The sequence below is a fragment of the Pogona vitticeps genome, chromosome 5 (genome assembly GCF_051106095.1).
Source record: "Pogona vitticeps strain Pit_001003342236 chromosome 5, PviZW2.1, whole genome shotgun sequence".
In the NCBI taxonomy this organism is placed as follows: Eukaryota; Metazoa; Chordata; class Lepidosauria; order Squamata; family Agamidae; genus Pogona; species Pogona vitticeps.
The window spans coordinates 171,848,130-171,861,668 of NC_135787.1; the positions used below are offsets into that span (position 1 = coordinate 171,848,130).

At 39.9% G+C, this 13,539-nt stretch overlaps 1 protein-coding gene across 2 annotated transcripts in view; it reads left to right on the plus strand.

The window, feature by feature from the left end:
* Nucleotides 1-728: 728 nt before the first annotated feature.
* Nucleotides 729-13,539, plus strand: part of HCFC2 (host cell factor C2) — a 33,963-nt gene continuing 21,152 nt past the window's right edge. For both annotated transcript variants that reach the window (XM_020804409.3, XM_073000007.2), the window contains exons 1-6: nt 729-920; nt 6,407-6,555; nt 7,300-7,460; nt 8,236-8,444; nt 10,147-10,231; nt 13,412-13,515. In XM_020804409.3, the coding sequence (XP_020660068.3) occupies nt 755-920; nt 6,407-6,555; nt 7,300-7,460; nt 8,236-8,444; nt 10,147-10,231; nt 13,412-13,515 (874 nt within the window). In that variant the 5' untranslated portion in view covers nt 729-754. The remainder of the gene's footprint in view (nt 921-6,406; nt 6,556-7,299; nt 7,461-8,235; nt 8,445-10,146; nt 10,232-13,411; nt 13,516-13,539) is intronic.

A 13,539-nucleotide genomic window follows, 5' to 3' on the forward strand; every position in this document is an offset into this window, starting at 1 on the left:
GTGCAAATAGATTTGAGCCCAAATGCATATTATTTTCCTAGTAAAATACATGTTTGAGCTCAAACTATCTGCAAATACAATGTTTCCGTTTTTAAAGACCAGGAATGCTCAGTACATCTGCAGTAGCAACGAGAATCGCACTCTGCACTTTCTCAAGAACCGTTTAAAACCATTCTTATTATGTTTCTCCTTCTCTTTACAGATAATCTCGAACAGCATACGATACCAGAGACCTAGAGTGCAGTTAAAACGATATCAATACAAAAAGCTTTCTAAATAAATACCTCCTGCCGCTGAGCCGGTATCCCTAACACACCAGTTTGCTCCCCTGGAGGAGGGGAGGTCTAATAAATAAAAACCGTGCCCGTGCACGGATTAGGCCAGAGATGCAGCATTTCTTTCATTCAAACAAAAGTTACCGATATCAAATCGTTACAGCAGAGGAGTTGGAAACTGGAACACAAACCCGACCATCCTATTCAAAAAAAAGAGGCACTTGGAGTTCAAACAGCCCTGGTCCCATGTAGAGTGGTAGCAGAATTAGGCTTGAGGAACAAGTGCCCATTATTGTTTTTATTGTTATAATTCATATTCATATTCCTTTTACTTATTCTTCTCCTTATTCGTGACTGAATCCTCCTGCAAAACAGCGCTCCAGCGTCCACCCTCGGGCTCCCCCCTTCCCCTCAGCTAACCCGGCCCCGGCGGCGGCCTTGGCTCTTGCCGCGGTGCATTGTGGTCTGCGGGGGATAAGATGGCGGCGGGCGCCGCTGCCCTCAATTGGAGGCGGGTGTCTTCCTTCACGGGGCCAGTGCCCCGATCCCGGCATGGGCATCGCGCCGTGGCGATCCGAGATATGATCATTATTTTCGGGGGCGGCAACGAGGGCATCGCTGATGAGCTGCATGTGTACAACACCGGTAGGGAGTGTGCGGGAAAGAGAGCGGGCGAGCGAGCGAGCGAGCGAAGCGGGAGGGTGGCAGGCAGGCGGGCAAGGCTGGTTCCCTTGGCTTGCCAGGGGCGCTGCCCGCTTCGAGCTCGGATGGCATCTGGCGCCTTGGACTGTTGTCCTCCCAATAACCAGCGTCGCCTCAGGAGTCCGTTTGTGCAACGACTCTGTGGAAGGGAGCCAGGAAGGAGAGTTAGAATGGCTTTCAGATGACAGGGAAGAGTTGCAAAGAGTCCAGGGGCATCTGATCAAGATGGACCAGGCAGTTTTTTTTGCAGCGCACGCCTTATGGCTCCTCACGCTTTCCTTGCCCACGGAGGCGCCCGCCGCCCTTAAAATAAAATTAAAAAAAAAAAACCCACAAACCCACAGGACTTTGTGGGTGTGTGCGGTTGTTGCTGTCGCAGACCGGAGCACGGAATGTGATCCAGGAGAGACGGGCGCTTTGAACTCAAGGGCATCCGTGCTGAGATAGATGCCCTGGCAGAGTAGCACCAAGGACTGTGGGTTATTAGGAAAACTCTTTCCATCTTCTGCTCTACCTTGGCGGGTGTGTGTGTGTGTGTGTGTGTGTGCGTGTGTGCGTGTCCGTGTGTGTGTGTGCAACCCGAGGAAATGGATCATTATCTACGAAAGCTAGTGCAGAAATAAATCTGCTAGCCTTAAATATGCCAGGAGACTCCTCGCTCCTTGTTTTGTTATTGTTTCCCACTTGTGCCTTTTGATACATTGGAAATGCATGGCCATTAAAGGGATAAAATGGTGTGAACGAAGTAAAAAAAAAAGGACATCCTTTTGTTTTCCTGTTAAAATGAAATCGCTGATGATGATGATGATGATGATGATTGATGATGATGATGATGATGATGATGATGATGATGATAATAATAATAATAATAATAATAATAATAATAAAATACATACATACATACATACATACATACATACATACATACATACATACATACATACATACATACATACTACGAGGGAACACGACCTTAGGTGGGTGTTAGGCAAACAAGCAGATTCCTGCATCAAGTAAGAGAGAAAATGTCTTTATGAACTGTTCTGGAAGAAGCAGCCCTGTTAATCTGTTTCAATATGATGCAACACAAAAAGGAATGTATTGTGACTCATGCTGAAATAAATCTTGTAGTCTTTAAGGTGGCACAGTACTTTTATATTTGGGAGCTTTGTATATCTTTCCTCAGCGGACTGGTGGAAAAGTATATTTTAATTGTTATTCAACTTCATTGGGAGATGTGTTCATTGGAAAAGAAAGGGAGCATCTGGACTTTCCTCCCATGCAATCTTTTAACATGCACCAAATTTCTGGACAAGATTCTTTTATTATTTATTAGTTAATGCTTATGTTTTATCTTTTGCCTGATTTGCTCAAAACTCACTGGGGGAACGGAACTGATAAAACCACTCCTTAAGATATCTCACTTACCTTTGAAGCCCTATTAGGGTTGCTAGAATACGGTTCCAATTTGACAGCACAGAACAACCACATCCTCTTCCCCTGTTATTGTTATGACAACTACGGCTTGGAAAAGTTACATTTTTGGACTGCAGGTGCAGACCCTTCCAGCTAGTGGCCAAGCTGGCTGGGGGTTCTGAGAACTATAGTTCAAAAAGTAAAATTTTAAGCTGGAACTTATTCATTTATTTGTATGTTTTATTTATATGCTGCCTTTCTCCTGATAAGGGGACTCATAAAAACCCTGTGAGGTTGGTCAGGCTTTGAGAGATCGGTCCAAAGTCATTCAAGATTCTCTGGATTTGGCTGTCCCAAATATGAGTGTAACAGTTTAACACAAGAGTGAGGAGTTTGTGTCTCTCCAGATTGTGTTTCTGTAATTCTCATCATTTAGCTAATGATTTAGTATGTGGAGGGGAACATTTACCCATATTCCCCACATCAATGAATTAAGAGCAGTGGAGTTGTTCTGTGGCTTTTAGTTTTAGTTTAAGTTTAAATTGCTGTTGGTTGTATTATCCAGACCTCAGATATTTATAGTCATGCATCTGTGAGCAAAGCACAATATTGAAGAATGATGTAAATGTTCAATAATATTGTACCTACATGTATAATATTGGTCATTATCTAACTTCCCTGGCTATTGAAGCAGCAGCAGTGTACAGAGCTTAGAAACTTACCATTAAAAATTAGGTCTTTGTGTGTTTTGGGGGTGGGTGGGTTAGGAAACATTTTATTTTTGAAATTTAAGATATTTAAAAATGTTTTAAAAAATTTTGACCAATGTTTAATTATTTTTAATATATAACTTTGTATAGTATTTTCAACTTGCTATTATTGTGTTACAGTATTTTAAATGTGGTCTGCCTTTGGTCCCCTATGGGGAGACAGACAGACAGATAGATTGCCTAGGAGCCCATCCCAGTTTGTTATCTTGTAATCATGTAAGAAATTGTTTGCTTTTCTCAAAAGTAGAAAGAATACAGTAGTTACTTTTTAAAGTAACATCTGAACACCGCAAGCAACTGATCTATGATACAAAGCACTCTTTCCTCTCTGCTTTATTACCTCAGTAACTACATCCAAGCATGAGAGACCAGTATGTGCCAGTGCTTGAACATATGTTCTTCTTTGTCCAGAATACTGAGGCCACACCCCTATAACTATAAAAAGTAACACAAACAAGTTACAGGTACATGGCAAAAGAAATAAAGTTATCCTTCATTAATTTACAATTGGAATGAACTGTAGTTTATCTTTCTTACAGGAGAGAGGAATTAATTAAAAACAACTCATTTGTAACCCTTTATAGCTAACCTGTTGCAGGACATATTGAAGCCTGTGAAAGGGAACGTTTGATTTAGATACAAAAAGGATATCTGAGAGGTGTAAATGGAAAGAACGTAGTATTTGAGAAGTGGAATGTTATCAAAGCATTACAGAGCTCTGTCGAACATTTCCCATTCTCTAGCGTTTGTCAGTCAGCCTAGTTGAAACAGCATGGGTGTTCTTTAAAACCCCTGCAATCAACTTTCATTTCTGGAGAACTGCGTATTGTTCATATGTGTACGCTTGTCGTTTGCATTTCCAAGAAAAGTTGCCCAGATGTGTAGGACAAAGAGAAGAGTGATATAAATGCACAATAAAATAATATCAAGGCATCAGATTATATGACAATATGCATGTGACGAGGGGTAATAGGAAATGGTTGGAGGCGGCATTGTGGGGAGGGGGCATCTGTGTTTAAAGTAATGTTACAATACTAGCATGCAGGCAAAGGTGAAGATACATATGTGGAGGGTGGTGGTACATGTGCACTATGGTCATGTGTCTCTGATGGCGTGAAGAGGTTTGGCAGGAGGGAGGAAGAACAAACAGTTCTGCATGGCTTCCTTTTGTAACAGCATTCAGTTATTATTACAGTATTTGTAACATTAATTATCTATTTATGGCAAGTTTACACTGCTTTTCTCCTGGCAAAGGGACCCATAGTGTTTCAACCTGTATATATAGTAATCCTTGTTTCCTTCAGTGTGCTCAGGGTGGAATGTATGGCTGTCCTTTTTCCATTTTATCCTCTATGAATAAGTCAGGTTGAGAGAGTATGACTAACCAATGGTCATCCACTGTATTTCAGGGCTAAGGGAGGCTTAGAACCCAGATCCCCCGAGTCTGAAGCCCAACAACTTTAATGCTACACTGCACTAATTACCCACAATGTGGATTGTGATGATGTATAGTTCCCAACCTTAGGTAACCCAGGTGTTCTTGGAAGCCTTCCGGGAGTGGCGTGTGCCCCGTGCCACTGTTTTTGCAGACCTGCTGTCCCCATTTGCTGCTCCTCTGCCTTCCCCTTGCTGCTACAGTGCTACTGCAATGAGTGGCAGTGTTGCTACAGCTGCCAACAGCGTGCCCTGCCCCACTTCCAGAGATAGTCTGGAAAGGAAGCAGATGCCTGTTCTGCAGGCTGGTAGGGCTCTCTGGTGCAGGAGAATCCTCTGTCACCTGTTCTGCTGTAGAGAGCCGTTGCATTGGTCACCACCAAAATGGCGGCAGTAGTCTCAGCAATAGTGAGCTTCCTGGGGGTCCAGCACAGCCCCCCTGATGTTTACCTCTGTTTTAAGATGTGTGTCTGCATGTGTGTGTATGTGTGTGAGTGACTGAGTGTGTGTGTGTGTGAGAGAGAGAGAGAGAGAGTTGGGTGCTTTTGCTGAGAGGTAGAATAACTTACTAAGGGTTCATTTTGAAAGCAGTATGAGGGTGGTATTTTTATAAAGGGTATTTTTGTGGAAATTAATGTAAGGTGAGGATACTTACATACAAATATCACATTGTTTCAGTTTCTAAAGTGGCAATCTATTGGTTTGTTACAGCCAAAATAGAAAAAAAAAACTTATCGCTCCTGAAAAATTAACAAGTTTTCTTTGACATCAGCTTTTGTCGACTTTTAGCTTCTGTTAGATAAAACTTAGCATAAAATGCCCCAGACTTGTTGGTGTTGTTTCAAACATACAATAAACTGAGTTACTATATATAAATGAGCAGAAGCATCATTTTTTGAGGCAGTACCCTATTAAATCTATATATGAGAAGTATGTGTGTTTGGTAAAATGGAACAGTAATGTGGGGAACTAGGATATAATGTTTACCCATTAAATATACCTGTTTTCACTTCCTTCACTCAGAATGATTTTCAAGGCAGAAAAGATGTGTTTAGGAGTAATATGAGAACAATGAGATGATTTTAGATTTTTCTCTAACCCCTTTTATCTTTACCACATACCTTTTGTGGTTTGTGGTTTGGCCTATGTGCATTTGGTAAGAAATAGTTGGCATAACTGAGGAATTACATAGGAATAGTTGGATTTCCTTCCCCCCCCAAGCCTCTTGGGTCATTTGCTTTTGAAATTACTGTTAATGTTACTGTTAATAGAGCCTCGTGGCGCAGTGGTTAAAACGCTGTACTGCAAGCTAAAACTGTGCTCACGACCTGGGGTTCAAATCCCAGGTAGCCGGCTCAAGGTTGACTCAGCCTTCCATCCTTCCGAGGTCGGTAAAATGAGTACCCAGCTTGCTGGGGGGGCAATGTGTAGCCTGTATAATTTAAAAAATTGTAAACCACCCGGAGAGTGCTTGTAGCGCTGTGGGGCGGTATATAAGTCCAATAAATAAAAAAATAATGTCAATATTAGAAAGTAATGTATTGATTATGCTGTCGGATGGAGATTTTCTAGACATAGAGGACTTCAATCTTTGTTTTAAAACACATAGTCTAAAGTGCATAATTACAACGTGCGGCACATTAGTTGCCATTGTTACAATGTGAGGTTTCTTCTTTGTTATTTCATATTTAAAAGTTACATTTAGTTCACTTGTTCAGTAACAATAGTGCCAAACTGCAGTTCTCAAGCTTTTTACTATGGTTTAAGACAATTTCTGTTTCAAATGTATTTTTGTCTGTTTTGATCTAGCTACAAATCAATGGTTTCTTCCTGCTGTTCGAGGAGATATTCCACCAGGCTGTGCGGCTCATGGATTTGTCTGTGATGGTAGCAGAATACTAGTATTTGGAGGAATGGTCGAATATGGAAGATACAGTAATGATTTGTATGAATTACAGGTATGAGTGATGTTTATAAACACTTGCAATCCCACATAGCCTCAACTGAAAATGTTTTTCTCTCTTTTAATTTTTTGTGTATTCTAGTAGAAAGTTAATTTAAAATTTAAAAAAAATTGTGGGAAATTGTTAGAGGCTTTTATAGCAGTTTTCCCCCTAAATACCAGTAGGGCTAGGGACATGCATTTGGTCAGTGGGCCATTTTTGACCACCTCAGTTTTAGATCCCCAAATAGGATAAGGAAGTCCTAGTTGGTGAAATGTATGCGTTATGGGTACATAAAACAGGAGAAATTTGAAATGTGTGAACGCCCTGACAAAACCTGTCATAATTTTTTATCTGACTAAATCTGTGAATTAAAATCAGGGTGAACACAAGATCAGCAGTCCTCTTGCTGATTTATAACACATTTATTTATGTATTGTTTATATTATTTGTATGTTGCCTTTCTCCCTGTAGGAGACCCAAGGCAGCTCACAACAGTTAAAACTAATCATGTAAACTGCCACCACCTGATTTTAGACATGTCTAGTTCTCAGAAGGTTCAAGTAGAGTTTCTTTTTACCAGGTTACAGACAGATGGCTTGCCATTCTGCCTGGTGATTCTGTCTGCTTTAATTCAGACCCTGTAAAATTCTTTGAATTATATGTGGTGAATGCACAATAAAAGACTAATCTGGAAACACTTTGCACATAACTTGTGAATGGGTAGGTTTATGAACATGTTCCGATTGTGTATTCAAGGCAAGTCGGTGGCTGTGGAAGAAAATGAAACCCCAGCATCCCTCAACAGGGCTCCCACCTTGCCCTCGCCTTGGCCACAGCTTTTCTTTGTACGGAAACAAGTGCTACTTATTTGGTGGATTGGCAAATGAGAGTGAAGACTCAAATAATAACATTCCCAGGTATGAGGATAATGGAACCGAATATGAAGAATTACTTGTTTGAGTCTTCCCAGTGCCTAAAGGTCTTTGCGGCAACTCCTATCAAATCTGACAAGGAAAACTGACAACCAGATGTGAAATGTAATCATTTTGAACTCTAGAAATGTGGAATATAAATGTACACTTGCAGTTTGGGCGGGGGGCAAAATCCTCATTTTAGTATTAAGAGGACTTTATATTAGTGCAAAGAATTCTTTGGGTTAAAAAATGGCAGTAGCAATATGGTGTGATGGGACTTTGAACTGCCACATTAATAAAATAAAAACTGTAATGGTGTAGAAACTGTTCCATTTATAATCAGTAAAATATCAGAAACCATTAGTTATTTGGAATCCCAAGTTGCAAGTTTTATGTATATTTTTGATTATTAAAGTTATTTTATTATTTGGATTGATAATCTATTGTAACCTAAGAGCTCAGTGTTGGCTATTCTAGCTCATTTTTTCCTATCCTTAACCACTCAAAAACAGCTTGCAAAAGAAAATCTTAGTTTTTCTAGGTGACACAAAATCATTTGATTTGGGAGTTACCCAAAAGAATTACTACATTCTTTTTGTAATTACATTCCCTTTGGAATGAAATTGTCTTGAATCTTTTTGGCCTTTCAAAATTAAACATACTTTTATCAGTGAGCAAACCTGCAAGAATAAATGGGGCATATTGGAAGGGCAAGAGTTCCTTATAGTATTTCCATATAAAGTTCAATGATTTTCTGTGTTTTGTCATCACACACTAGATATTTAAATGATTTCTATGAACTGGAGCTACAACATGGCTCAGGAGTCATAGGCTGGAGCATTCCAGTGACCAAGGGCATTCTGCCTTCTCCACGAGAATCTCACACAGCCGTCATATACTGTAGAAAAGACTCTGGAAAAGCAAAAATGTTTGTTTTTGGAGGGATGTCTGGCTGTCGGCTTAATGATCTTTGGGAACTTGACATAGGTGAGTACTATTAAATGGCTGCATTTTTAAAAATTCACTGAGGTTGCTAATTCTGAAGAATTTATAATTTAACTGTAGTATGTGTATACAAACCTGTGGGACTCATTGAGCTACTTCTATTTCAACTTAACGTTGTAAACCCTGAACACATCAAAACATCCGTGCACCTATGTATATTCTGAATAGGGAACTACATTTAGTCCTAGGCGTCTGTCATCATCATAGGCATCCCTCAGTCTTGAGAGACTATGGTAACATGCTTTGTATGGAGGACTTGGAACAGTGTCTAGTGTCTGTATGGCACCACTTAAAAAAAAAAAACTAAACCTGTTTGCTGTATGCAGTCTTAATATTTTAGGTGTATGGGTTAAAATACGCGAGTAGGACATTATCCAAACTGAAACAAAGCAAGCTGTCTTTTAGGAAGTTGTGTTTACTCATCAGTAATGTTTTTAACTATTCAGTGGTCATCTAATAATAAATGATCCACCCCTGCATTAAAATGTTCATTGCCATGAAAGCAAAAGTCTTGATATATTTTGAGAAATTTTGTAAGGCCTTTGTTCAAGGACAGAGTCATTCATGGCCCATGGCCTGACTTCATGCTGTACTCCGTCCTTTTTTTTTTTTTTTTTTTTGAAGACCCTGCCACAGTCACCCTTGTTGCCACTAAATGTCAGCAATGCAACACCAGCAACCATCTGTCTGGAATTTCCTTTGAAAACAAGGCACATGAGGGAGGGTGGGTGTGTCACATCTTGCTAGAAAACGGGATTGTGTTCCTTGAAATGTCTTGGAAACATTTTTCTGCTTTAGAACAAAGCATGCATTCACTGTGTGCTTTATTTTCAAAGGACATGTCAAGGCTTTTATTATCAGTTCAACATTTCAACAACATTCAGCAGTATAGCATCAAACTCAGCAGAGCAGTTAGTGAGTTAATCTCCTAATGGTTTCATGGAAAGAAAGCAGTTTCCCATTCTAAAGCATCTGCTTTTGCGGACATAAGAATTCATCTTGTAAAAAGGCTACAAGTGATGTTCCTTGGGAACTGTAGTTAGATCACGATGGAGTAGTCATTGAGTCCATATGACATGCCCGTGACTTAAAGCAAGAGCCCTGTGAAAGTTACTAGAGTTCATGCCTGTATAGCCTTCTAGAGAGATGATGGGCTAGTGTAAAAAAATTCTTAGACACTGATTCAATGGGATTTACATAACATGTCCCATTAACTCAGTTGTCTACTCTGTTCAACTTCCTTGTGGCTTATGGCAACCCTGATAGTATTTTCAAGGTATGTGAAGTGTTCAAGGAAACATTCACCATTTGCCACCTCTACAACAAATTTCGATGGTTGAATTTAGAATTTAAACCTCCTGAGTCCTATTTAATTTTCTGTCTACTACAACACACTGGCTTCACTAGGTCTGTTCTCACTGGGATTAGCAATTGGATTTGGTCAAGTATTTTCTTCTTCTTCTTTTTCATTTAACACATTTTATAATAATTAATGCTAGCAACTATGTATTTCAGAAAGTACTTCTTCCAATTTTTCTTAAAACTATGCACGTACCACATCTGTGCATGCATAGTCTCCTCACCATGCCTGAAAAATTATGAACACAGTACTTTATAAGGGTATAGTTGATAAATGTTCAAAGAAGTAATCCCTTTCTCTCTCTGTTTTTTCTTTTCTTAATAGAAACAATGACTTGGTCGAAACCAGAAACTAAAGGAACAGTGCCACTTCCCCGTAGTCTCCATACAGCCAGTGTAATAGGAAACAAGTATGTCTGTTGTTAAAAGCTCACCTAGAAAGGTACACCTAGTAGGAGACTGTTAACTCTAGTGTCTATATTTAGGGATTCTGCCTGTGTTCATCTCTATAAGTTTCTTCCTTATGAAAAGTTCTTCTAAGAGGTGAAGGACTCAAGCTCCAGGAAACTGATGTGTATTGCATAAATTGTGATGAATACCTAGAAACGTTTAACTTACAAATGTTTTAGCCATTTGAGTACCTGAACTGACCTCAGAGTGAATGAAATGTTACAATGTGAGGTTAGAAAGCCTGTGGTGTCTTCTAGGAAAAGAAAGCACAGATCTTCCAATTAATTTCAACAGCTGCAGGATTGGAACTTTAAAAACAGGGAACCCTTGCCTTTCAACTGATTGTCATGCACGCATACTGGGTTTAACGCAATGTAGTTCATTCTCTCTAGCAGGGATACGGCTAAATTCCAATTTGGGAATAGTTTTAGGAGCCATATTCTGATACCAGGCAAGGAAGAAAGGCAGAGCAGAAACATGGATAGAGCAGGGAGGGCCAAATGTAATTTGGATATTTCCCTATCAGTCATATAATTCAGTTCTATGTTTGACTATTCAGGAATAAGCTGCAGTGCAACACCTTTTTTGTTTGCAAAGTTCAACTCTGTACTGTTTAAAACAGTTCCATAGAATTGTTGGGACATTAAAGTAGCACAGACAGAGTCCTAACAGATATTTTATCCAGTGCACAAGGAAGACCTAAAATGGGTCTCTCTCACTCCCTCCATCTCCTCTGCCCAATCTCTCAACCACATGTGCACACACAGCTCCTGAGTGAAGTACTTATAAATGCTTATAATTATTTGGATTCAGACTAGGGTGCAATCAGATCGTAGCAAAGGCATGAGCCTGATCACACTAGAAATGGTTGCTTTAATTGGAGCAATTTCCCTTTAAGTGACTATTCTGTCAGCTGCAAAATCATGCTTGTCTTGCCCCCCAAAATGCAAACCGTGTGGTTGGACCAAAAAGGCCCAGCTTAGGCACAGACTGGGGTTGGACTCAAGCACATTTCCCTGTGCGTTGTGTGATCACTGGGAAGTTGATTACACTACAGATTACAATATTTTCTTTCTGTTCATACTTTGTGTTAAGCTTAGAGACACTCTCTGAAAGCAATAGGGTGTTAACTAGTCACAATTAATTTGTCTCATTACTTTATTGGCTCTGTTCTAAGCATTACTAAATCTTGTTCCATCCTATCATTTCTCATGGACAGAATCCTCCACTGAATCTTGCTTTCTTCTTCTTTTTAAAGTGTGCATTTATTATATCTTCATCTTCTTGCAGAGAACTTCATCTAGCCCTCCATGTGAGAATGATAAACTCTGTATATATTTTGCTTCACCTTAGTGTCAGATTACTACAGTATCAGCATGGCAAAAGAGTGGATATTAATTGCATTTTAAGAGACCCCTCTCTTCATCTCAAGGGCTTTTTTAATAAGTGGTGGATGCCTCCAGAAATTCAGAGAATCTTTTGTTTCCTACAGTGGCTGTATTTAGAAACTATTACAAAGAGGCAATGGTTAAATCACTCCCTCCATGGTTTATTTATTCTATATTCTGAGCAGGCACCAAATGGCCCCCATAGGCGTAAATGCCACCCCCAGCACCCCCACACTCCAAAGATTTTCCATATTTTTTGTGTATAAGACACTACTTTTTCCTAAAATCATAACACTAAAAATTTAGGGGCATCTTATTCATGGAAGTAAGCTGAGGAAAGAGCAAAACCACCCATGTCTTGTCTTTAAACAGGCTTGCTTCAGTCATGAGGCTTAGCTTCCTCCAATCATGAGCCTTATGGAACTGACATCAGCTGATGCTGAACAAACCAATTGGAAAACACCTTGTTGGAGGTGGAGCCTGTAGGCTCAGATTCAACAGGGACTTATAATGTCTGAGCATTCTGAGCCCAGAGGCTGAATAGTCAAAGCTAAGTTAAGATTTCTTAATTTGGGGTTAGAAAAGGGGGGGATCTTATATATGGGGGTGTCTTCTACACAGAAAATGTTTCTTCTTTTAATTGGCTCTGAACAGCCTTCTACATTATGTGGTGGGGATTTTTACCATATTCTGGGGTGATCCCGGCACCACTGCCCATACCCTAAATTTTTTAAAATACTCTTTTATCGAGCTACCAAAGGGCATAACAGTTGGGGCTTTTCTTCCCCAGCAGGTGTGCCTCTCCAAAGTCCAAAAGTGGATGTCTATGACTCCCAGACCTCTCGAGATTGCCCACCTCTGGTTTCTTGTAAGCTCAAATCTAGCAGTCCAGCTTGTCTGTCCCCCGCCCTCATAAGTCAGAGGAATAATAACACAAGTCTTGTTCTTGGTTTATATCTCAGGCACAGTAGGGGGAGGGAGGGGAAGGTCAGATTGCCAGGTTTGAACATTGCAGTGAGCACATGATGAATGGAAGGTTTGTTTAGATGTTTCCATTTACAGTTTTGGAATGGTCTCATCCCAGATGAAAGCTCCCAGTATATTCAAGGAGGACTGTGCAAGTGCAGCCAGTTTACTATTTTCTGGAGCAGAAGCAGCATGAAAGAATCATGATTCCAATCACCATTGGAAGACTATAGAAAAGGCAGTTCAAGACATGGCCAAAGGAATTGTAGTAACAATTGAGGCTTCTCCCAGATGGGGAAAGCTAACTAATCTGATTTTACTACACCATTCCCTCTGGACATTGTGGTGGTTTAAATTTATGTTTTTAACAAATATGTCTTCTCTAACTCTCACTGGTCATCTTATGACACAATTACGAGATCTGCCCAAGGTATTTTTTCTCCTTTTCAGAATTAAGCTATGGAGAAGTTATGCATATAATATTTAATTATTAGGGTGTTTTTAAAAAATGCAGTACCTAAAGCAGCTGTTCTTCTGTAGTTTGTGTTGTAGCAGCATTCTTGAAACCTGTATGTAGTACTTGTGATGTAACAAGCGACCAACTGCCTGCCAATATTTCAAGAAAGCAACCGGCAGCATCATATAGGAAAATAAAGTTCAAGTTCTAGTTGGTAAAGAAAAGAGTGGAAAAGTTTTAAGAAGAGTCTGTGAAAGTAGCTAAGTAAGCCTTGGAAAATAAATTTGCTTGTCTGCTTCCCGGTGTTTCCTACCCTGTTGTATTTGCAGAATGTACATTTTTGGTGGATGGGTCCCACAGAACACAGATGATAACCTGGCTTCTCAAGATGGAGAATGGAAATGTACTGGCTCGTTTTCTTATCTAAACTTAGGTCAGCACATCAATACATCTTTTG